The following is a 25,322-nucleotide window of genomic DNA, read 5'->3' as shown; positions in this document are numbered from 1 at the left end:
TAAAGGTCATTCCAGACTGTGCTGGCCCTCAGAGTGGTCGGGGCCTGGCGATGGTGGGCCTGGTCCCACCTGAATTTACCTGTTCAACCAGACCAGTCCCCCAGCCTCTAGGTGGAAGCCACACCCAGATCCACAGATGGACCTGAAGTGACTGAAGTCAGGCTGCGTTCATACAGACGCCCTGACACACTCACGCTCCCGACTCATGCGCCTGAACCGGCCCCTCCCCAAGCACCTGCTGTGGCCCCTGCGCTCGCTGGGGCTTCTTGACCAGTGCTTTCTGCCAGGCATTTCTAGGTCCTGCCCATCCCAGGGACTGCTGGCCTCCCCACACTGTTCTCCCCTCTGTGCCCACTGCGAGAGGATGCAGCTGTCAAAATAAAAATAGCTGTCAGATTGCTTTCAGTGGCAGCTGGTGGGGAGAGAGGGAGGGCTTGGTGAAGACTGCGCTTCAAGGAAGGCCTGGGACGCTGATCAGCCTTAGAGCCAAGTGAAGAGAAGCCCCCGGTCCTGTTGGGGGCTGGGCACCCACACTGCAGTGTGACCCATGCGCCAGGGAGCTCAGTGGTCTCTGACCCCCACACGTCCCTCCCTCAGAGAGAGAGGACGCGCTTCCTGACGCCCAGGGGAGGCGGGAGTCATGGGCTCATGCACTGGCGGGCACCACGTTTGTGTGTCCTGATCTGACCCCACCCCCACAGGACTGGCCAGCTGCCAGGCTAGGGACAATGCCCTGCTCTGGGTCCGTGTTTGCTAACCCTTTTGGGGGTCTAATCCCATTTGGAGGATGCAACGTCATGCCCAAGGGACCTGGAATGCTGCTTAGGAAAAGCTGCTCAAGTTCTGAGGCTCGGTATTGCGCTGGAGGACGTGTTGGCAGCCTGCGGGAAGGTCTCGTCCCACTGCGAGGGGTGGAGTCCGGACTCAGGTGCGGGAGCACGGACAGCATCCCAAACGCTCTGGTCCTCCCCGAGGCAGCATCCAGCACCGTCCTTCCTGCAGAAGGTGAGGATGGTGGGCCTCGTATAGTCCAGGCGGCTGGCACACGATCCTCCAGGCCCCGCGACCTCTCTGTAGCCTGGTCTGTGGTGGCAACAACGCATGCCTTGTTCCTTCACTAGCACTTCCAGCCACTCAGTGTGCCACACATTGAATCTCATCTCCTTGTTTAAAAGAATCCTGTGCTGGAAGGAAACCCCTCAGCCCCTCTCTCTAGGGAGCAAGGCGCGGGGCTGAGCACGAGCAGTGGTTTAGAGTCGGGCAACCCCGCCGTGTCCCCACGCCTCCCGCACGAGAGACGCGCTCCTGGTCGTCACGGAACTATGGGAAGCGTCTCCATCTGAGCAGGGCTCGGCACACGTCCGTCAAGGGCCAGGTGGTGAGTGCGTCAGGGTGCTGTCTTCCTCTCCTCTCATCCATGTCGTGACAGGAGCCGTGGGTGACACGCAGATGGCAGGCGAGGCTGTGTCCCGATGCACATGGGCCTGTGTGTCAGCTCCTGTCCTCATGGCTGGGTGGCAGGGTTCGCAGCCAGGCGTACCTCAGTGACAGAGCCTGCATGTTCCTGGAGCCCACATCAGGCCTGAAGCTTGGGGCTACTGCGTCCCCAGTGCAATGCACACCTGAAAAGTCCTGAGCACCCGGCCTGCCTCCACCGCAGGGATGGCTTTCCACGGTTAGTGGGTCCGGCCCATGCGTCCCACGGAGCCATTCAGAGCACACAGGACATGCACATGGAGGCTGTTGGGTTGCCCGGCCGGGGCTGTGCATCCTGCCAGCCACAGGGGCGCTGGCTCCCTGGACATAGGCTCTCAAGGCACGCAGGAGTTTAAGATTCTAAAAATGGATCCCCTCCCTTCTTTCAGTGACCCATTATTGATGGCTAGAGAGAGAGGAGCTAGGCTGCAGCAAGAACTGAGCGAGGACCCAACTCGACGGGGACAGTCTGACGGGGAGCCCGATCCTCCCACGCCAAAACTGTCCTGTCCTGGCAGCAGTTAGGGCAGTCGTCTCTAGAGTCCACCTGGGGCAGGGAGACAAGGTGGGGACAGCTTTCTGAGGAAGCACCCCCGCCCCCGAGACTCCTGAGGGAGAGAAGGTTCCATGGGACCTGGGGGGCACAGGGCGCCTGAGACACGGCAGCCAGGTGGTGGGCTAGGCGAGCTGTTGGCAGAGGGGCGGGGTGGCGTTGTGATAGAACGCGGGGCTTGGGAGGGTCTTCTTCACTTTGCTGACGGGCTGTTTGACCAGCTGAGATGGGCAATTAGATGAAGCTCCACCTTTGTGTCTCTTACAGCCGGACCATCCACTGATCACTCCCAGAGTGCTTCATCCACAGTGACTTTCAGCGTGGTCGTGTAGCATTAGCACCTGTTAGGTGACCCTGTAGAATTGCTCGGTTGGGGAGATTTTGCCTAAAATGCTCCGTTTTCATGAGTCCCGTCAGGCACACCCCCAGCAGGAAGAACCTGGAAGAGGGTTGGTGGTGTGGCTGGCGTGGCCTCCCCATCGCCCACCCGTGAGGCCCAAGGAGCTCGGACACACTGACTGTGCCCACTTGAGCAAAAGGAGTTTGAGCAAAAATAAGCACTTGGTTTCTCCATCTGTGGACCTGACAAGTCAAATGCATGTCATCTTTTGACTAACCTGAAAGAAGCCAACAGGTGCTGGAGGGCTCTCATTTGCATTTTTTCTCACAAAATCAAACTGAAGGCTAAATCTTGTCTCTCCACTCTGACCTTCCCACCCCTCCCCACCCACCGGGCACCACAGAGTTCTTGGAAGTTGTTATTTGTGGTAGAGTTTCCTAAATTTAGCTGGTGCAGAACAATCAGTGGCCAACGGGGACGTTAAGAAAATGCATCGTCAGTTTAGAGCCTGGACTTCGGACGTTTTATGTGCAGCTAAGGGAGGATTGCCTTCTGCGTGGTTTTCTACAGTAGTTTCTTTGAGACTTTTGCTGGGGTATCAACAGCTAAACAGAGAGGTCATGGGACCCCACCCTCTGGACCTTCCCTGCTCAGGGTTTTACGCTGATGTCCAGATGCAGTCTCTGTGCATATAATTTGTACTATTTCTCCTTAAAACACTAACTGGTGACAGTTCTTAAACTGAGGAGAAATACTGATCAACGTGCCAGGACGTGGGCTTTCTCCACAGTGAGGCTCTGCCGGGGGCGGGGGCGGGTGAGCAGTAACAGACGCGAGGCCGTCAACCCTGACCCATTTGTAAGCAACTTCAGGTCAGCAGTTGCCATCCTTTGGGTCTGTGACCTTTAAGAGTGTGCCCAGACTGATGTTTTCAGGGTTTACCTACCTTTAGGTTTATATTAAAGTTCAGAAGCTGTCAAATTCGTAGAGAAAGTAGAAGGTTCTGAGGGGCTGAGGCAGGGTCGGAGTTAGTGTTTAGTGGGGAAAGTTTCTTTTTGGGGAGATGAAAATGTTCTAGAGACAGATGGCGGGAATGTGAATGTGAACACATGTAACGCCAGTGAGCTGTACGCTTACAATGGTTAATCCTATGTTATGTATATTACACCACACAACAACTGGAGAGCGTGTCTCAAGGAGACAGACTTTTTTTAAATTGGTGGGCTTGTTTCTGATCAGGTGTGAGACAGTTCAAGCTGAATTCTTTTTAATTTTCTGTTTCTGTTCTGGACTCAGCATTTTGGGAGTGTGGTGAAACTAGCTCTCCTGGGGTCTCAGCTTATTTTCTCAGACTCTGCAGTGCAGCCCCCAAACGAGCAGTCGAAGGAAACCTGGTCTTTTCAGGGGACCCCCGTGCACACCCATTCTGCTGCTGACACTGAATGGGAGAAATGAGAAAACGAGGCTTGTGATTATATCGTTTCGCCTGTATTTCCTGATATCCATCCCATAGGAGCCCCCTCGCCTCCCACCGACGTTTCCTCATAGGTTGTAGGCAGGCACAAAGGAGTGTTCTCTAAGGGGTCTCCGTTAGCCTTCCTGGGAGAGAGAAGACAGCTCTGCAGGGCTTGACTTTCCTTTGAAAAGTAAAATGTCAGCAAGGTTCTTCAGAAGACTCTTACTTATGATGTTTCAGAAAGAAAAAAGCAGTGAGTTTTAGAAATTGTACTTGAAACAAGCGAGAGTTTGATCCCTTTACGAGTCCTGAAATCAGACCCTTGGCCCTGCTTTTCAAGTACTTGCCTATGTATCATTTTAAGTGTCATCTTTAGTTTCAGGCCCCAAGAAAGGCGAAAACCCTACTCTTGGTGGTTACTATGCTTGTTGAAACAGAAAACTGAAAAGTATTAGAACTTTTGAGAATATAGTTAGAAAGCTCTAACCTTTTGTTCAAGACGAGCCTCTGGAATGCTTTCTGAACTTTCTTCTCACTCAAGTGCTAATTCCTGCTTCCTTTAAAACCTAATCAGAAGCTTCATCTAAAAGGCTGTCCTTGGCAGCCCTGCCTCACTCTCCCTTCTCTCCTGTGTCTCCCTACATTGTGTCGCGCTAACTGGTGGTACTTGGCCTTGTGAACACTCAGCACATATGCTTTTTGCCTTTTCTTCCCTCTGGTTCCCATTTTGTCAGTATTGATGCCATTCTCAGGACATGTGAGGACATTCAAAGTGTCATGGAGCCCGAAGAAATCTGTCTTTGCACTTCAGGGCCAGCCCTCTACACTAATAGTCTGTAACTTGACATTTATCAGTTCCAAAAAAGCTTAATGTTAATTGCCTTTCCACCAATCACTTTTTGGAAATACTGAATTTTTATTTATTTAGTAAGAATTTTATTTCAAAAAACATAATTGATTTTAGGGGTTTTAAAATAATAGGGGTAATATGAGGGAGGAAATGCCACTAAACGGATGCTATAGTAATGGAAACATTGGTGCTATTTGTATTACTTACGAATTTTTCAGATTGCTGTAGAATTTTGCCCTACAATAAGATATCCTTTCTTTTTTGCTAAACTTTGCATAGCTTAGCTAAACACACCATGGCCCTTATTCCTGTCTCTGTGAACTCCAGCACTACAGAGTGGGCCTTTGTTTCGGTCCAAGCAGATGAATCTATTCCACATCATCCTGAAACATTTGCAGAGCCCTGTCCTCTAATATTGGATGATCTCAAGTGTGTCCAGCTTTCTTGTTGGCGCTGAGGCCCTTCAGGCTGCCGGCACCCTGGCTGCTTTCTGAATTAGTAACTAACTGAACTGTACACATGTGCAGGCATCACAAGCCTTCTCTCAGGCACCTCATGTTCTGCACTCTGGCCTCCAAGGAGATGCTTTGTGCTTTGTTAATGACTAAGCCAGGATAAGTAGACGTCCTGGGTGGTGAGCAACTGAGCCTTTTTGGCAATTTTGACTCCTTTCTTCACTGCATTTGCATAGTTTGTTCCCTTCCTATTGTAGGTCACAGTGAGCCGCTGGGGCAGGCGGGCTGGAGGCTGACACCTGGAGCGTGTGTGTGTGGTGTGCCCCCCACGTGGTGTGGCTGTAGGTATCGTGGTCACCAGAATAAGGCTTGCATTTCACAATAGCTTTCTTTCCTTCTACTATGCTTCTAATATGGTCTGCACGTTAACTGGTCTTCACCGTGTTCTCATCATTCCCCAGACATTAGTAAGTACCTGCTGTGTGCCAGGCATCATTCCAGGGAAGGCTATTATTGTTGTTATTGCCTTTGAAAGAACAAGGTCTTATATTTCATATTTTCTGTGCCTTTCTTTGAAGCAGAGGGTCCCCAGATTTGTGGCCGGGGCTGCTTGTTCCTCCGCAGATGCGTCACAGACGGGATGCTGTAGCGGCCACACACCCGTCCCAGCTGGCCCGGCCGAGGGCCCCGCGGGGCCAGGAGCAGTCTCCTCAGCCTCTGTGGGGCCAGAGAGGGTGCCCCTGGCCATGTTGCCTGGTTTTCTCCTGCCGTGTGGGGCCGGCCCCTTTCCCTTTGTGCCTCGGGCACCCCCAAAGGGAAGGAGACCCCGTCAGGAAACCCTGAAGAAGCAGAGTGCGTCCGGCACACCACGCTGGCGTCGAGCGTGGACGCCGGCGTCGAGGGTGGGCTGAGAGCTGTTTACCCTCCTCCTTCTCTTCCTCCACTCCATTTCTCTCTCTCCGCCAGACGCGTGGGCTGGGCTGGCCCTGGATTCTGCTGGAATCGAGGGGCTGTTGGTTGGAACATGTAGCGGGAGCTGTCGCCCCACGGAGGGACCCTCCGCGTGTGGCTGGGTGGCCAGCCGCCCAGAGCAGCGGCGCCAGGAGCAGGGCAAGTGGAGGCTCAGGAGGACCGGTCGGCAGGGAGCGGGGACGCGTGTGGGAGGGGGCATCTCACAAGCTTCTGGGCCCAATCCACAGCCAACCCTCCCTCGGGAACAAAAGGCAAAGAGTGAGCGAGTCATTTCAACGGAGAATTATGAGCTGATCAGCGAGTGTATCTACACCACCTCTTGTGTGGCCTCCGTGAGGGAAGGTGTGAAATGACTCCTCCAACAGTATCGTTTCCTTTTCCCTTTTCCTTCTCTTTACATCGGGCTCGCAGACCTCTGTGGTCAGGAGGTGTGTTAGAACTTTAGGCAGTTGCCTCGCTTTTTCCAGTCGAGCAGAGGAGCCCAGGGCCAGGGGACAGAGAGGCAGGAGACAGTGGGCCACGAGGCGAAGCTCGAGCGGGCGTTGGGGGGAGGTGGGCAACCTGTGGCTCAGGTTCTTCCCTGCAGCTGACCTTGCATTTCCCGTTCGCCTGTGGGACGTTTGGCCCCATGTGATGAGCTGCTCTGTGGATGAGTAGCAATAAAACTCATCTTCTTTAAAACCCAGAGGGGCCTTTGTTAGAAGATGTAATGATTGACTCAAAATTAAAAATGTGTGTATGTGAGAGAGAGAGAGAAGCAGGAAAAATGTTGTTTATGGCCTCTCTAATGGTGGGAGACAAGCAGGGGAATTGTGTCCCCTAACCCTGGTGACTCATTTGAAAAGACCCTGATGCTGGGAAAGATTGAAGGTGGGAGGAGAAGGGGACAACAGAAGATGAGATGGTTGGGTGGCATCACTGACTCAATGGACATGAATTTGAGTAAACTCCGGGAGTTGGTGATGGACAGGGAGGCTTGGCGTGCTGCAGTCCGTGGGGTCGCAGAGAGTCGGACACGACTGAGTGACTGGACTGAACTGAACTGATAGGTCAGTTGGTAAAGAATCCACCTGCAATGCAGGAGACCCTGGTTCAATTCCTGGGTCTGGAAGATCCCCTGGAGAAGGGAAAGGCTCCCCACTCCAACATTCTGGCCTGGAGAATTCCATGGGCTGTGCAGTCCATGGGGTCGCAGAGTCGGACACGACCGAGTGACTGAACTGAACTGAACTGAAGCCTGCTCTTAGTTGCAGACAACAGCTTCCACTCTGAGCCCTGTCAGCAGAAGGGGGCCTTTTAAGAAAAAGTCCAGGCTTGTGGTCTCCTCAGAAGAGCTGGACAGACAGGCTGTCTTCTGAAGCTCCAGGGGCAACACGCAGACCACAGTACACAACTGCCCATTGAGACCTGCTGCCACGCCCACCCAGCACTCCCCGCCCGGCCGCCACCTGCACCTGCTGGGCAGGTGCTCCTCACCTGCTTGACTCTTCCCGTGTCCCGTTTCCAGATCTGCCTCAGGCAGGTGCGTCAGACGACGAAGCCAGGTCCCAGGTCCGCACCCAGCAGCAGAGCTTGAGAAACAGTCCATGTAGCTTCCATGTTGGAGTGTGGGATCGACAGCACAGAGGACCCCGTGCTCCTTACAAGGCAGCACTAGCAAATGCAACACAAAATTCCTAGGCATGTGAACTGACACTGTAACTGTGTCCAACTGCAAAAAATGCAAATAACTTAGAAATAATAGTTTGATGGCTTCAGATGCTAAGGGACTTGTGGTTGGCGGCAGCATGATTCCACATGTTTCTCCTGCATTTACTCTCAGGTCGGTTATTTTTCTAGTTTTTGGTATGTCCCCCCCCATTGATTTTTTATGACATGGTGGCTATATTCTGTTTGATTAGGCTATCACGAGAAAAAGGTTTAAAAGTGGTTTATTCATTAATAAGTCTTCATGGAGCCATATTGCTTTGAAAAGTTTGCTGAGATTTCTGAACTCTGTATTTTCACCTGACACTGTAGAGTTTGGGAACTGTACCTTAAGTCCCTTCAAAGAAGAGGTTTTAATAAAATTCGAGTTCAGCATGATTCTTATAGCATGAATTTGCATAAACATTTTTATAGATGTTTATAGTGAACAATATGAAGTTCATTTTTTTCCAAACTGAGTCATTCTTGTAAAAAAATTAGCTTGGTATATAAACTTTTACTGTCCTGAAAACTAAGCAAAACAAATCATTTCCAGTGTGTGCAGGTCCAAGCACTTCTTCAGTGGACTTACGGCTCTCCCTGTCCTGGGACTGACACACAGCATGTCTTCTTGACAAGGCTTCTGTTCTCAGTGCTGCCTTTCTGGCCATTCAGGGTCTTAAGTGAAATAGATTTAAAAGGGAGAATATGAATGTGCATCGGAGGTGGTAGTTTTGAAACTCGGTAAGTGGACACTTACTGAGAAGTACTCTAATTATTTCGCTTTTCGTGTGCATATGGTCATGGAAAGTAACCAGGAACCTTAATTAAAGTTTCCCCCCAGTTCCTTGGCAACAAAGGATGAGTGAAAAACTTCTCCTTTTTATTTTTTATATTTTGAGCTGAGTAAATAGTTCCTTTAAATTTTTTTCTCCACTGAGTATCATCTTTTTATTTTATATATGTTTTTATCATTCCACAGGGGGTTAAATACCTGTGCATTCCAGCAGCGGATTCACCATCTCAAAACCTGTAAGTTGGTTTCTTTCTGTATTATCTGGACATGTTAAAGGGAAAGGACGTGCAGTCACCAGAGCAGAGGGACCTCAGTGCCTGGCAGCTGCCCTCCTGGGAACCAGAGGCCCTCCGTCTGTGCTCCAGGTGGCTGGTCCTTCCACTGAGCAGCTCGGGTGGTGTGTGTGTCAGGGACTGACTTTGTAAAGGGTGTCTCAAACCATGCTTCAGCATGTTCACATTTCCCTGTAAACTGTTGCATTTTGTGCAATAGAAACAGAATATGAGCCACAAATGCAAGCTACACATGTAATTTTAAATTTTCTAGGTGCCACATTAAAAAGTAAGACAGAGAGAGGTCACAACAATTTGAATAATACGTTGTATTCAACTCAGTATACCCACAAGTACTACCAGTGCAACATGTGCTCAGCATTTTAAGGATGAGGCATTTTACATCATTTTATTCATACTAAGTCTTCAAAACCTGGGGTGCTATTTACACTTACAGCACCTTCCATCTGGACCAGCTCTGTCTCAAATGTCCAGCAGCCCCACGTGGCCAGTGGCTACCCCAGGGGCCAGAGTACTTGGGAAGCTTGTCTGAGTTGAGAGACCAGGCTTTTCTGGTTAGGAAGGTCCTGCCCTCTCTTTCCCACAGCTGGAAGCATCTCCATCCAAGGAGAGAGTCATAATCGCCCTCCTTTCCAGATCCCCATCCTCACGGTCATATGAGGCCCGTTGAACTGGGCTTGGGTGGACGGGGGACAGGGATTGGAGACCCACGAGGTAACAGCTGGGACACCACTCTGCTTGGTGTCTGGAGGTTATGTGGACTAACTGACCTTTTCCTGAGCCTGGATTTGAGCCAGACAGCTGAGAGGCTCAGGAGCTGAGACATGGCTGTCCCAGACGTCCATCAACCAACTCGTTTTTGCTGCCTGTTTTCAGTCAGACACAAGGACCCTTCCCGACGACACACAGCTATGTTTCAACAGGAAGAGCCTGTGTAGTTTGAGGATTTGGGAGTCCAAGAGCTTGTCAGCATTCAGCTTTCATGGCTTTCAAGCTCTATTGCCTATAAGTTCTACATTACAGAAATGTAGACTATAAAAATCTTACCCCCTGAAGGTTGTCCACTGCTGAACATCAGCCAGCCTTGGTTTTCCACTGCTGGAGAGCAGAGACATCTCAGGTTATCCAAGAATTTTGTGAGATCCTACCTGTTTGGAGAAAAGGGGAGCATCGTCAGATAAGCCGATGTGGGGAAGACCAGGGGTTGGGGCAGGGCGGATGGTGCAGGTCTGACCAGGAAGGGGCAGGGGGGCCTGGGTGAGGGGCAGCAGTTCCCACCCAAGGTCGTGTTTCCACACTGACTCTCCATGTTTCATAGGAAAATCCATCTTTAACATTGAAGATGATAGAGGAAAGACTTTACAGGGTCACTAGGAAAACAGTAGTAGCCTGGATATGGGAGGAGGAGAAGTATCAGAGAACTTCCTTGGTTACTAGTCGTGTCGAGAAACAGAAGTGGTTGGGGGGCATGGTGTGTACGGAAGGAAGTGAGCCACTGCCTTTCTCTCGAGACCACAGCGATCTTCTGCCCATGTTTTGGTGGCTATTTTTAGAATGGTTGCTCTGGTCTTATCTCAAACCGAGATTCTGACATGCTGTTGAACTTGTCAATACTTGATTGGCATTCTGTTTGGAGCATGTGATTGCCGCACCCCTTGGCATCTGTAGTCAGGGCAGATGGCCGCTGTACTTGGACCACGCTGCCTGCCGGGACGCTCCAGCTTTGGTGCTTTGGAGGGGGCAGCACTGGGCTTGATGTCCAGGGGTGAGGACCCCGACCCTGCCCTGTGCAGACATTAGAAATCTCAGGTTCAAGGCCAGCTCCATCAGCCTTGGGCAGGTCATTCTAAGGCCCCTGAGCCCCAGTTCTCTCGTCTGCAAGGGCCTGCCTTTGGCATTTATGGAGATGAGGCCATGTGTGGAAGTCTTCTTTGTGACCTCCAAGCACTTTTGAAAACAAGAGTGTGTTTTTGTTCAGAGTGCATTGGTGTGGCCTGAGAGTCACAGGAAGGGCCATTCTGGTGCTCAGGAGGATGTGCCCCAGGAAGGCCGGGGACTGAGGCTGCCGTAGCCCGTCCCCTGACTTCTGGCATCTCCTAGGTCTGCTCAAATCTGGCAAAACCAGCCCAGCGACAGTCAACCTGGGCCCAGAGGACTAGCTCATAAGATTTGAACTAGTTCTCCCCTGTCCCAGACATGTACAGAGGTCTTGTAAGATGTGTGATTTGCCTTATTTTAACTCTTTGCTGTATCTGGATGAGAGGGTGGTTGACAGGTGGGTGCTGCAGTTGGGAAAGGGGGTCCAGACCATAATTCATCGGAGACGGAGTTATGCTCATAGGCTCGTAGGCATGTGGGTGAGTCTTTGGGGAAATGTTTATTTTTGATCCATTGGTAATAGCAGAGCTTACACACAAGTAAGGCTTTGGGTACATAAGTGTCCATGGCTCTGTAAACGTGTCTTGCTTTAGTGAAGTTCTATGAAGATAGTGAAGCTAGGCTTGGAATTCGAGTGTAGTTCATATCTTAAGAGACAGCCTATGAAACACCTTGAGTTTCTCCTTGCCTGTCACAGGTGTTTCATTGGAAAGCACAGCCTGCAATTTAATGGTAAGCATGAGTTCATGATACAGAAAGTCTACTGACGCTGACAGGCAGAACCCTTGACTGTGTGACCTCCTCCCTGAGCTCATTACTCACCAGATAGGGGAGTATGTGAAGGCTGACCATAAGCCTTCAGTTTCTGTATCCCCAGCCAGTGTAGACAGTCAGGACACAAAGCCTCCTCAGGCTCTGGGACCTGGCTAGAACCAGGGTCCTTCAGGTGAGCAGTTTCTTCTCGGTGCCTAAGAGTTCTTATATGTGGGGACAAAATACATTCTAGAAAACTGTATTGCTTATTCAAACAGATTTAAAAAGTTGTTTCCAACTTAGGATAGGATTTAAGGTTAGTATCCTAAATCTTTCCCCACACATCCCTGTAGGAATTCTTCTTGCTACTTACGTCAGTCAGAAGGCCATGACCTTTGGAGAATAACTGCTTTCAGTCACTGCAGAGGCTCCAAAAAGGTCAGTTTTCTGGCTTGGCCATCTCCTCACAAACTCCCCCTCTGATCTTCCAGGAACTTAAATTGCAGAAACCTGGTTTGAGATGACAGTTAACACATCAGAATTTTAGCTCGGTTCCCCCAACCACCCTGCCTCACAAAGTCAGGAAACGGGAAAGTTCAAGCTTTCATAGTGGCAACAGTCCCAACCCAGGCCAGTGTGTTCTGCTTGATTTGCAGAATTAGAGGCACCGTAGGCTTTGTCTCAGACACACACACCTCCTGCCAGTGGCCGGCGTGCGGTGGTTGAGTGAACCGAGGCTTCTGGGAGTGTTTGCTTTTGCTTTCTCTGTGTACTTCCTCGGGCGAGTCATTGTAACCTCATTCTCTCCTCTGTGAAATGTCTATCTCACACAATTTCTGTAGCTTTAGGTGAGGTGGTGAAAGTGTTTACTGACCCTAAGTGTCTCCAAAGAATTAGCTTCCATTTTCCGCTTATTCAGGAAAGGAGTGTTCACGTGTCTTGAAAGTGAGTGGTTGGAGGTATCGCTGCTTATTCATTCTTGTTTTAATATTTTTCAAATTGGTGCCTGTATTTAGACACCATAAGAGAAGGGTTATCATTTTGTCTTCTTTGAGGAGCTGGCAGGTTTGCATCTTCACAGCAGAGCCTTGATGACAACAGAGGCTTGAGAGTCAAGCAGGGTCTAAATTTCTTGGGGTTTTTGTGGAGAGAAGAGGTGTCAGCGATGCAGACAGCTTGTAATAAACAGCAGTAGACCCTCCTTATCTGTCCCACCTCCTGTCTTTTTGTGTGTGTCTTCTTTAGTTTATGTCTCTTGTACTTCCAGCTCTCTTTTTCTCTCATTTACATTTTTCTTTAATGTTAAAAAGCAGTTCTGCAAGATCAGAGGTAGGTGGGCCCTGGAGTACTGTCCTATTTCCAGACAGAAATGCACATACGTAACTCCTGAGGACTTCGTAGCAGAAGGGAGAAATGTGTAGAAAATGTGTGTTGCTTTCTAAGATTTCACCTATTCAACTTAGAAACCTAGTTTTTAGTCTTAGACTATGTTTCTTTCTTTTTGGAGGTGAAACTGTTCTTTGTGAAATGAAGAGATAGTAGGTGGTAGAGAGGGTTTTGTTTAATTCTTTTTACAATGACCTCGTCTGGCACAGTGAAGTGTGCACTACGCACACCTCGCCTGACTCTTCTCGTGCTGGCGGTGCAGGAAATGCAGGACTTGGGGAATCCTTGACAGAAGCACGTTGAAGGCCGTGAGGTCTGCCGAGTGGGGAAGTGTCTCTGTCCTGCTCACCTCAGCTGCGGTGAGAGCTGCACGGTCAGTGCAGGGTCCCGGGGGTGGCGCCAGGGCTGGACGGCTCTAAGGAGGAGGAGCTCGCTGACCTGAGCCCGCCCTCCAGAGCTGGCGCCCAGGAGAATGCACCACACGCGTACTTTGTTTTCAGCATCTTTTCTGAGGAAAAACCCCTGAGGATGCTGGCCTTTCCTGGGCTTTTTCTCCTTCGCTTTCCTATATACATACTGCACACACTTGTATACACTCTTATACACACAGGTGCACACATGTACACACACTGTGCACACACATGTGTGGGCTCTGACGAGGGTCAGGAGAAGCAGCCTGGTCTGTCTCTGCTGGCTTTGGGGGAGCCCAGCTGCCCACATGGTGCTGAGCCAGACCTCCCCCAGGCAGAGTTCTTCCCGCCACAGACCCCTCAGTGGGGACCACAGCCCACAGGTCCTGCCATCTTGGAGTGAGAAGTGACTGTTCAGGCTCAGAGGATGCACTTGGCACGGCGTGGCATGACTCTGCTGGACCCACGAAGGTCAGGAAGACCCTGCTGGCTCTGCTCTCGGCCTCTGGGTGGATGCCCTGGCCATGAGGAGGGCCGGCACTGGCCACAGAGGAGGAGCCGGGGGTGGTGGCCGCTGCTGGGCTGTTTGCCAGCCGCACGGAGGACAGCGCTCGCCAGGCTCACAGGTCTGCTGTGCTGGCTGCACACTCACGTGGGCGTGCGGGGCTGCACACTCACGGGGGCGTGCTTCTTGTGGGCGCACCCCACCAGCTCTCCCCCGACAGAGCGCACCCCACGTCTCTGCGTGGAAGTAAAGGGACATCGCGGAGACCAGGAATAGGGAACCTGCCGCCTGTGGGGGTGTGCTTCCAGCTGGGCTTCTGCTTTGATCTGGGGTTGAGCAACGCGAGGCCTGAGCCCTGGGGATTTCCCACGATGGGGGAGGGGCTGCAGTGACCAGGCCTGGGCTCCTGTCATGAGCTTCCTTGGAAATGACCCACCCTGGGGGCCCTGAGAATGCCTGCCTCCTGGCTTTCCTCGGAAGAGGCGCTTCTAGGAATGTCTGTCTGGCGCGGCCTCATGCCTGGTCCTGTCCGTGAGTCAGGTTTCACGGCTGGGCTCTGAGCAGGCCCTCCATCAGCGTCCTGACTCTCCTGCCCTTGTTCTGACACCGTGGTGGGCAGGAGCCGTCCGTGGGCTTTTCCTGGACTTGATGCCTGATGCGGACAGAGGTGACGGAGGAAAGGCCTGTGGGACCCTCCTCTCACTTCCTCGTCTGGGGCCCCTCACACGCTTGCTCTGGGCTCAGGTCAGTCTGCACATCACCCTGCTGACCACACCCCTGCCCTAGGGGTTCAGGAAGGGGGCTCAGCTGTCACCTGTGCAAGACGTCGGTGAGCTCACAGGGCCGACACATCCCCAGGACAAGCCTCTGGCCTGGCATGGCCTTCACGGCGTATTCTGAGGCCACCCATGTCCTTCACAAGCTCAGGCTACTGTGTCTCGTCTCCTGACTCCCTCTTCCTTTGCTGGTAGGAGGTCTGTCCCGCCTGTGGAGGACCACAGAGTGTGGGCTTCAGTGTGGCGAGTCCTCTCGGGAACCCTGGTGCCGCAGCATGGCTGGCCTGGGAGACAGGCGCCTGCCCTCAGCCGCCAGCTACAGCGGGCATGAGCCTGGGGTCCGGGCACATGGCCCAGCTGTGGACCTACAGTCAGAGCTGCCCGTCTGCTGGCTTGTCTGCAGGGGAGACCATGGTAGGCGGAGCCGCTCCTCGGCCACAGGAGAGGCTCAGTGTCCTTAAATTGTTGCACCTTTGATGTCAGGTTAGGCTGTAAATAGTAGGATTGACAGTGTTTTAAGTTATAAAGACATTGATTTACTTCACTCCCTGCCCAAGACGCCCAGGACAAGTGCTCCAGGTCTGGGCAGTAGCTCCCAGAGCCCCCGTTGCAGCCCGAGGCCTGTTGCCTGTGGTGACAGGGCAGCTGGCTCAGCTTTGGGCACCAGCTGGCCACCCAGCGCCCTGCAGGAAGCCTGAGGTAGAGACCCTTCTTTTGTCAGGAAGGGAGTCCTCCTGGAGCCCAGTCCCAGCCTCCCCTCTGCCTCTCTGTGGCTGGAACTGCAGGGAAGATGGGAGCTTCTGACAGCCTGGGAGGGTGCGGACGGATGAGCCTCTCCCCTCCCCACGCCCCGCCCCCCGCCACCCCCACCCTCAGCACTTGCCATCAGAAGAGCTCATGCTCAAGGCGGGTTTTACCTGAGATATGGGATGGACGCACCCCACCGTGGACGCTGTGCTCAGCACTGGGCAACCTGACCCCTAGGGCCACCGCACCCCTCCCTGCCCTCTGCCCAGCCTCTGCTCCGAGGTCTTTGCATGTCGGGGTCACCACAGCGTCTTCCCTTGTCTGTCTTACACCACGTCAGTTTAGGGGTGGCGCTTTAGTGCCCGAGGTTGCCATGTGCACTCACCCTGGGAGCACATGTGCCCGGGGAGGTCAGCAGAAACACCCCTCACCTCACCCTGCCTTGTGGTCTAGTTGGCTCTCTGCTCAGAGTCTGGAGTCTGTGGCTGGGACCCTGGCCCCTCTGCGCACAGTAGCCTCAGGCCGTGTGAGAGATGCCTGCACCAAAGTCCTCTGTGTCTGCTGCCCAGATCCAGGACATGCAGCTTGCTAAGTTTCTTCTGCAGTCCACACCTGGCTGCGTCTGTGTGCCCCACCTGAATCCCCTGTTCCTCTGAGGTTTGTTCACCCGGTCAGCCTTCATGGAACCGCAGGCCTACGTGTGGCTGCGAGCCACGTTCTATTCCTCTCTGATCTCCAGGCTTAGCAGAGTCCCTGCTGCACACTCAGTGCTCAGTAGCCGCTGTGCTTTCAGGCCACGGGCAAAATCCACTTCAAAGCAGGAGACTTGGGAAAGCACAGGCTCTGTGGTTCCCCTCAGAGTTTTCCTCGACCCATCGCACGGTCTGGATGACGCTGCTGGGCGTGAACCGGGGCGGGAGAAGAGAGCTGCTGACAAGGGAAGTGGCTCCGTCGTGTCTGACTCTGCGACCCCACGGACTGCAGCCCACCAGGCTCCTCTGTCCATGGGATTCTCCAGGCAAGAACACTGGAGTGGGTTGCCATTTCCTTCTCCAGGGATCTTCCCGACCCAGGGATCGAACCTGGGTCTCCTGTGTTGCAGGCAGATTCTTTACCGTCTGAGCCACCAGGGAAGCCATAAAAGCTAAGGATCAGGAGAAAAGATCGCAGTCTCATGGTCACATGGGACCTCAGAGTCCGCGAAGCCCGTTGCTGTGTGTTTCTCTGTCCCGGCCTGTGAAGCCCAGTTCCCATTTCCCAGTGAGGCTAAGGGAAGGCAGCTGACGTTCCCACGGCCACACGTTCAGTCAGACCCCTCGGGCTTGGGGGCTGCAGTTCTCCTGCCCCAGCCTGGAGGATGGGCAGTCAGGACCTCCTCCAAGATGGTCAGATGTGAACTGGAGAGCCCACACTGGGTGGGTACCTCCCTCACCTGGTGGGTGGTAAGCAGGTCACTGTGGGGATCGCTGCCCTGCTGGGTGTTGAGGGGCCCAGACTGACCGTGGGGCTGGGCCGGACCTGCCCCCAACGTCCATGTGGCCCTGCGTGTTTCAGGGGTTCCTTGCAGAGAACTTCCAAAAATCCCAGTGGATGGGCCATCCCCTCCCAGCCTCAGCACTGTGGGTCAGATTCAAAGCCCTGGACAGTGACTGGGATCTGGACCTGCGGACTCAAGACCTTTTCAAGAAACCTCAGCGGGTTTTTCTTTTCCTCATACGTTGAGTAAAGTAGAGAGATGTCACTTCTCTCTTTTTTTCCTCCCCACAGGACGCGACACTTCAAAGAAAGTATTAAATTCATCCATGAGTGCCGTCTCCAGGGCGAGGGCTGCCTGGTTCACTGGTACGTGTGCCCCTGCCCGACAGCGAGGGCCTGCTCTGCCCTGCTCACGGTCTCCCTGAACGCCCAGCACCCACCCACCTCACCCCGGCTGCGTGTCAGCCATGGTTGGCTTTTGTGCAAAGTGAGCCAAACAGTTGTTCCTTCCTCGTCACTTAGCATTTTCGCATTTTGTTAGGTTTTTGCAGGGACTGTCAAGGTTACTGGAAAAAAGGAGCCCCTTTTCCATCCTCTCCCAACATCCTTTCAGAACTTGGCTCTGCTCAGTAGCCATTCAAAGCACTGTTTCTTGCTGGAGGGTTTTGGCTGCATATGTGGGTGTTCAGCATTGCGTTACTGTCACACCAGAACAAGCATCTCTCCTCCATTTACAGGTTGGGGCTTTTCTGTGTTTGGAGCTTGTACTTGGCTCTAAGCAGAGCTGAACAGACTTTTAAAATTCAGCAGGTCTATGCAGCTGTTGCCTCCATTCACACACCGTGTGTGTGGTATAAACACATACACCTGTGTACACGTTCTGTGGCGAAGGCTGCTGCTGGGTGCAGACCCCAAGGACAGTGCCCCCAGCCTGGCACAGCCAAGCACTCAGGGGCCTGCGGGCCCTCATTGCATCACTGCCAGTGCTCATGCCGAAGACATGGCTAACAGTGAAAACATAAGCTGCTATTCATAATGGTGACACATCCAGGGGCCCAGAGGCCGGTGTTCTGGGGCAGAAGCTGCTGTCATTAGAGCACGGATCGGACAGGCCCCCTCGCTCCTGAGTGAGGTTCGGTCTGGGTTCACGAGAGAATCTCAGTCATCTGAGTTCCCCCAAGGAAGCTGCCGTTGCAGGGGAGGCTCTGTGGAGTCACACGGCCCACCCTGGGGGTGCTGCTGCCCCACGGAGGGCTGAGGGGCCCGCCGTGTGGACCAGGGGAGCCTCCTGGAACCCCCAGTCGGGCAGGGGCACTGGGTAGACTGCCTGTTTTAGCAGTGTTGTTCTGCAGTTTTATGCGCTTGAAACTGGATTTCCATTTTACTTTAAAAAAGAGCAGGATGTGTAATAAACATGAAGTGCGGGTTTGTGAAGCTCGCTTGCATTTGCTCCAGCGCGCTCTGCAGTGCAGCCAGAGCTGTTTCGGGGGGTGAGCATCTCCCCAGCTGCGCCCCAAGAGGATGTGAGTTTTTTAAAAGATTTATCAGTATTTCTGATACACAGCCCAAGGGAAGAACCACTACTTGAGAGTGGTTTTTATTGTTATTTATATTTGAATAAGTGCAGGGCTGATGTTCTAGGAATTCGTGTTTCATTTGGTTGTGTCAATCTGAAGATAAGCTTTTCTAAAAATGAGAAATTTGCTGAACTTCCCCATCTTAAACCGTTGCTGAGCACTCCAAGTCTGACGTAGCACAACCTCTCTGTGACCACCTTAATTTGCATGCACATTTAAAATTGGTCGCCTTATTCAGCCTGCTGGAGAAAACTGGCCATTATCACCTGCAGAACGTCCCCACCCCCACCCCCCAGAGCACGTGGAGTGTGCCACGCGGGTACTCTGCTTGGGTCTGTGGAGGAGATCAGAGAATGTTGGCTAAGGGCATCTGTATTTAATGAGTTTTTTAAGTGATAGACTTTACCCTTATGTACCTAAGAAAGTGTTAGTCATGTCTGACTCTTTGCGATCTCATGAACTGTTGCCCACGAGGCTTCTCTGTCCATGGGATTTCCCAGGCAAGGATATTGGAGTGGGTTACATTTCCTCCTCTAGGGGATCTTCCCAACCCAGGGATCAAACCTGGTTCTCTTCCATTGCAGACAGATTCTTTACTGTCTGAGCCACCAGGGAAGAGGTACCTAAGAAAATCAGACTTTAAAAGTGTGAAGCTGTCTGAATGCCTGAGGTCATAACTGACTATTCCTGGGCTCCTGGACCCTTCAAGTGCCCAGATGTCCTTTCACAACTTTTCTGTCCAGGGAATGGGGACTATCTGAAGGGGAGGTCAGGAGAAAAAGAATCATAGCACCAAGTGTCTGGAGCCATAGCCAGTAGACAACCAACCGAGACGGAGGCCGCGTGGGTGAGGAGTGCCCAAGACCCTAGTGTGGTAAAGCAGAGAGAGCTGGTATGCTTCTGAGTGATTTCCGAGGACGCACTGGCTAGCTGTCCACTCATAACCAAGGACAGGCAGCTTCCTACATGAGTCTGCTGACCGCCCCTTGCCATGTGGCTCTCAACCTGCAGCCTGGCGGGCGTCTCCAGGAGCGTGACCCTGGTGGTCGCCTACATCATGACGGTCACCGACTTTGGCTGGGAGGACGCCCTGCACACCGTGCGTGCAGGCAGGTCGTGTGCCAACCCCAACCTGGGCTTCCAGAGGCAGCTGCAGGAGTTCGAGGAGCTCCAGGTCCACCAGGTAACTGCGCGCCACCTTCACCCCCAGGCCGGATGGCTCACGGGCTCCCTCCAGCCCCTCGCAGCCGTCCACCTTCCGCAGGCCCCAGGTGAGCTTCTGCCTCTCTGCCTGGGGGTCAAGTGCTGTCATCTTGACGAGGCTGGCTTTCACATCCTCAGGCCAAAGCCTGGAAGAAGTCATTGTGTCGCTCGGCGCCCACTGGCCGGCGTCAGAGCTGACTGGGTGAGGGCACCGGGCGGGCAGGGTGAGGGCGCGGGGGTGTGACGCCCCGCTGTCTCACTTCCCCAGTTCCGCCAGTGGCTGAGAGAGGAGTATGGCGAGAGCCCGCTGCGGGACGCCGAGGAGGCCAGGAGCATCCTGGGTAAATACAAGGAGCAGGGGCGCGCGGAGCCCCCGCCAGGTGCGCGGCGCTGGGCCGGCCTGCGGGCCCCGCCCCCCCTGGCCTACGGCAGCTACACCCCAGAGACTTAGCCGGCGCCAGGGACACCTTCCGCTGGCTTCTCGTCGCTGCCTGGCCTGAGGACTGGAAGGGGGTGTCCAGTGGATCCAGGCTCCTCTCGAGACCCCCCCAGCCGCCCCCCAGCTTCTGTGCTGCCAGACACTGCTGACTGTTATGCCCACGGGCGAGCCGGGGTGTGTGTGACACGGGTGTGTGTATGACATGGGCGTGGTGTGTGACACAGGTGTGTGTGTACACAGGTGTGGGGTATGAGTGTGTGACATGGGTGTGGTGTGTGTGTGACACACGTGTGTGTGTGTAACACGGGTGTGTGTGACACAGGTGTGTGTGTAACACGGGTGTGTGTGTGACACAGGTGTGTGTGTAACACGGGTGTGTGTGTGACACAGGTGTGTGTGTACACAGGGGTGGGGTATGAGTGTGACATGGTTGTGTGTGACACGGGTGTGTGTGTGTGACAGGTGTGGGCTGTGACACAGGTGTGTATGTACACAGGTGTGGGATATGTGTGTAAGACATGGGTGTGTTATTGGTGTGACAGGCACATTTGCACACAGGTGTGGGTGTGACACAGGTGTGTGTACATGGATGTGTGTGACACGGGTGTGGTGTGTGTGAGACATGGGTGTGTGTGCACACAGGTGTGTATGCATGGATGTGTGTGACACGGGTGTGTGTGTGTTGGGGTATCATCGTGAAGGCCACAGTGCCCAGACTGATCTCGTGGCCTCTCCTCGTCTGAGACCCACTGGGCCGCGTTGGGAGGTGACTGTGAAGAAGCTTTTCTCCAGAGCATCCTGGGCTTGCCCTGTGGCCATGGGGGCAGCCTCCTGAGTGTGGTTTTGGGGTGTCGGCCCTACTCAGCCCTGCCCTTCTCGGAGTCCTGCTTGGCTCTGTCCGCCTGCACTGGTGTTGGGTGGGGAGCACCCCGGATGCCCTCCCTCAGCTCCCGTCCAGCTCCTCCCTCCCGGCCTGCTGCCGCTGTCTCCCTGGGCCTCTTTGCAAGGCATGCATGCACCTTTGGGATTTGGGAAGAAAGAGCAGTTATCAGGCACGGTCACAGTTTGCGTTTACGAATATGTTTAAATGCCTGTGAACTCATTAAGCACCTCTGTCTGCCGTGGATGTGAGATGATCTCAGCTACCTCATTAAATGGTTTCTGAAAAGCTGTTTTTCATTTTTCCAGTTGTCTCTGCAGCTTTGCGCTGAAAGTGTGTGGTCACAGTTGCTTTGGAAGCCAGAGGGAGAGGAGTGCATCTCCGGGCTGCTCGAAGCTTCTTACTCAGGCTTTGGGAGCGCCTGGTGGTGGGGACGCTGGCGTCGGGCTCTGCTGGCTGTGCTGGGCGAGGCCCACAGTGTGGCCTTGGGTGTGGCCCTTTTTTGTCGACCCACGTGGTCTAAGCACTCAGAGCTGTGCGAAAAAACATGCTCGGCCTCTCCCTGTACAGCCTTCTCTGAACCCCACCACGGAAGGAACCCTGAGTAAGAACAGCTTTCCCTGCCTTCAAAGGGTGGGCCCAGATGAACCCCTGGGCCCCACACGTGTGCAGAGGGCAAGCCCAGTGAGAACCTGGGGCCCCACACATATGCAGAGATCAGGCCCAGATGAAGTCCTGGGCCCCACACGTGTGCAGACAGCAGGTCCAGATGAAGCCCTAGGGCCCCACGTGTGTGCAGAGGGCAAGCCCAGTGAGAACCTGGGCCCCCACATGTATGCAGAGATCAGGCCCAGATGAAGCCCTGGGGCCCCACACGTGTGCAGAGGGTGAGCCCAGATGAAGCCCTGGGGCCCCACACGTGTGCAGAGGGCAGGCCCAGTAAGACCCTGGGGCCCCACACGTGTGCAGAGATCAGGCCCAGATGAAGCCCTGGGGCCCCACACATGTGCAGAGGGCGGGCCCAGATGAAGCCCTGGGGTCCCACATGTTGCAGAGAGCAGGCCCAGATGAACCCCTGGGGCCCTACCTGTGTGCAGAGAACGGGCCCAGTGAGCCCCGGGGGCCCCACGCGTGTGCAAACCCCAGCTGGACAGCAGGGAAGGGAAGCCTGGCTGCAAGTTCCCCACCAATAGCTGAGAGTTTGCTCTAAAGTAATTTTTTCCTTAAACCAAAAAGGAATGTGAATACGTGAACAGGAGTATTTAGGAATCAGCGTGAACATTCAGTGCCTGCGTGGTGTGAATGCCCAGATGCATTCTTGCACTTGAATGCTGTTTCAATGCTTGTCACCTGTGACGTTCTCTCTCCACAGCCGCCCCAGGCATTCTGAAGCTCTGGCCCTTTCTCAGAAGACCATAATGCTCCTGAAACATGACCAGAGTTCAGGTGCTGCCGGAAGAGAAGCAACCAGAGTTCAGTTTAAGTGTCCAGACGTGTGTGTGAATGTGCACTTGTGTTGCTGCACGTTGGGAGCTACGCACTCTCTTTGACAAGAGAACGATTTTGGCCTAATTCCTTCTTTGCTGAAAGCTGTGCTGCCCCCAGGCTGTCTCAGGGCCCTGCCGGGTGCACCCTGCTCCTCGGGACTGTCTCCCGGGCTGTGTGGCCCCGTGCACCTCCCCATCCTCAGCCCAGGTATGGAGCCCACATGCTCCTGCCACGGGCACCACGAGGCGGGTTCGGGGGCTGCCCTGCTGTATTTTAAGGCCACTGCCCTCCTCCAGAAGGAGATGTACTGACAACAGGAGATGAGAACTCCCTTCCCTGAGACAGTGGGTGCCCAGCGAGCAGAGAGACATCGGAGACGGGGGTGCGCCAGGCTCCCCAGGGACTTCTCATTCCAAGCTCAGCTTAAAGCCAAAAATGTTAACTGGTGTGGACAGCAGTTTAAGATGGTTTCCCAGTGTTTTCTCATCTAACTAGCGGGGGGTGGGGGGCGCAGGGATTGGGTGAAGGGGGATGGAAATGTGATTTTTGCTTAAAGGAAAGGTTTGGCTAAATGCAGGGAGTCAAGGGCTCATTGGCTGAGGGAGGCTTGGCCCGTGCCCTCAGTGTCCAACGCCAGCACGCTCCTGCCACGGTCTCGGAGAGCACCCTGTGCTGGCGCAGGCCTGACAGGTGTGGAGTGATGGTGTTAAAACGCCAATCCTGATTCAACAGGCCTGCTTGGGGGATGCACAAGTAGTCCGTGTGTAGGTGCTGGGCCCCGAGGCCTGAGGGTCCACCTGTGGGTAAGTGCAGGGGCAGAGCCTCGGAAGACCCAGGCTGAGCACAGGGCATGAGCAAACGGCAGCAGGAAGGCTCCTGTTGGGGCCCCGCTGCTCATGGCACCAACGGCAGCCGCCCGGTGACTGGTGCTCTGCAGGTCACACTGCCCCGTGAAGCTTGTAAACCACAGAGCAGATATTTCATTCACACAAGGCTCAGAGAGGCCAAGGAACTCACCAGAAACTACAGATGTTAGTGCGCTTTGCCTGAGCCTGGTCTTCTGGTCCCGACTCAGTGTAAGGGTGAGAGAGAGGAGGGGGCGGTGCCCTGACCCTTGGTCTCAGGGGCTTGTGAGGCTGGCCCAGGCCCAGGGGAGCTGGCAGCGCCATGTTCATTCTGTCTGAGCACAGCTTCCTACCTGCTCCCCCAGCCTCTCGGGGGTGGTTTGGGGCATGGTGGCTGGCAGGCAATTCCTGTCCTCATCAAAATCTCATGGACGTTTCCATTGGGATGGTGTTGACCACACTTAAATGTTAGAGGTAGAAGCCCTTCTCCGTTGAAGCCCAGACAGGTGTTTAGTTTACATGGACGGGGGACAGTGACCCACCTGCCTCGAGGCGGAGTGGGTCGTGGCCCTGGCAGCTTCCTCAGGCTCTCTTTTCTGTGATGTCCTCCAAACGCAGGTCTGTCCAGCCTGGTCTCGGAATTGTGGCCGATGGTGGAGGAGACCTGCACTGCTTCTCTTTGTTCAGTCACTTGCTGGTTCGCTTGAGAAATGCTTGTTCATCTCAGTAGGCGCTCTGGGACCCAGGCAGGACGCACAGACCCGCCCTGAGTCTCAGAAATGCTAGTTGGTGGTGTTGACAGTTGGGAAATCGGCCATAAGCACTAGCGTGGGTGCTCATGGTGCTACGTTTGGGGAGGAAACAGGCCCTTCCGGTGAGGGGTGAGGGTCATGTCCTGGGAAGGTGTCCCAGAGACGGATGCAGAAGCCCAGGTGCGGGGGTTGCTGCATGCGGGGAGGGGAGTCTGGCAGGGCCAGCACATGTACAGGAGAGAAGGCACAGCCGCTGTGTGACCGGGGCAAGCGTGGCACGCGCTGCAGTGAGGGGGGCAGACAGAGCTGCAGACGCAGGCCCGGGCTGTCCGTCCGCTTGGTGCTGCCGTACAGCGACTGGTTGGCTCAACTAGCCCTGGAGCTGCTGGGCTGGTCCCAACATGGAGCATTGCAAGCATGTGGATGCCATCCTGTGGACTCCATCCTGTGGACGTGGCGGGGGTCTCGCCAGGTGTTCTGGGCGAGCAGTGATGGGTGTCGGGGAGGGTGGACAGGCCATGGTGGGGGCTGCTCAGGGGGCTGCCATCGTGGCCGTCCAGGTGATCGTCATAGCCTGGGGCGTGGCTGTGGGTGGAGATGAACAGGCCCAAGGGAGCAAGGGGGCTTAGGGAGGCTGGGGATGGGCAGCTGCTCCAGGGTTGGGCCCCCAAGGGCTTGCTCTCTGGGTCGGCCTCTTCCGCAGTGGGCTCTACCACGTTGAAGGCAGACTGAACAGGGCTGGCCCTGCTGGGACCCAGCTTTGCAGACGAGGTGCTCAAGTCTGTCCATGAACTCGGAACTGACTCCCAGGAACTAGACTTGTGATGATTAACATCCAATTTAGATATCCAATTTATTAATTTATTGTGAAAGAGAAAATACTAGGTTAATAGAGACTAATTTTATCCCCTAACCAGGCTGTCTTTCATTACCGGATTTTTGGGAGCCTTAATGGACACAATGCTCTGAGTCAAATATATCTCAATAAAGCTGAGAAAAAGAGTGAAGCATCTTGTGAACTGGTCCTGAGGCATCACCCTGCCCTCCTGACGTGGGACTGGGGTCTGGGGGCGGGGGTGGTGGTCCTGACAGATGCTGTTGCTGTAGCGCCCAGGAGCATCTGCGCAGCCTGCAGCCACGGAGGTCTCTATTTGGCCCCCGGCAGCCACCCCGGTGTGTGCTCCTCTGCCCACACTGGCTCTCTTAGGGTGCATTTGTTAACCTTTGTTAATCAGGCTTCTCCCTGGCGATGGTTCCTGCAGGGCTTTATTATTTATGGCGTGCTGGCTCCCCAGGTCTGTCCCAGCAGGGACCCCCACTCCAACTTGTG

The 25,322-nt window shown here is 54.1% G+C and overlaps 1 protein-coding gene across 4 annotated transcripts in view; it reads left to right on the top strand.

Annotated features, from left to right (window-relative positions):
- DUSP22 (dual specificity phosphatase 22) overlaps positions 1-24,999 on the top strand; it is a 50,291-nt gene extending 25,292 nt beyond the window's left edge. For 2 of the 4 annotated variants that reach the window (XM_015460023.3, XM_002697612.6), the window contains exons 4-7: positions 8,771-8,820; positions 17,100-17,174; positions 19,397-19,568; positions 19,857-21,195. In XM_015460023.3, the coding sequence (XP_015315509.1) occupies positions 8,771-8,820; positions 17,100-17,174; positions 19,397-19,568; positions 19,857-20,039 (480 nt within the window). In that variant the 3' untranslated portion in view covers positions 20,040-21,195. Of the gene's footprint in view, positions 1-8,770; positions 8,821-16,191; positions 16,748-17,099; positions 17,175-19,396; positions 19,569-19,856; positions 21,196-22,279 lie in introns of those variants that run through there. The other 2 variants (XM_005223918.5, XR_003032279.2) reach the window with 2 other exon arrangements.
- The last annotated feature ends 323 nt before the right edge of the window (positions 25,000-25,322 follow it).

This window comes from Bos taurus, chromosome 23 (genome assembly GCF_002263795.3).
Source record: "Bos taurus isolate L1 Dominette 01449 registration number 42190680 breed Hereford chromosome 23, ARS-UCD2.0, whole genome shotgun sequence".
NCBI lineage: Eukaryota > Metazoa > Chordata > Mammalia > Artiodactyla > Bovidae > Bos > Bos taurus.
This window is presented reverse-complemented; position numbering and strand designations above follow the sequence as displayed.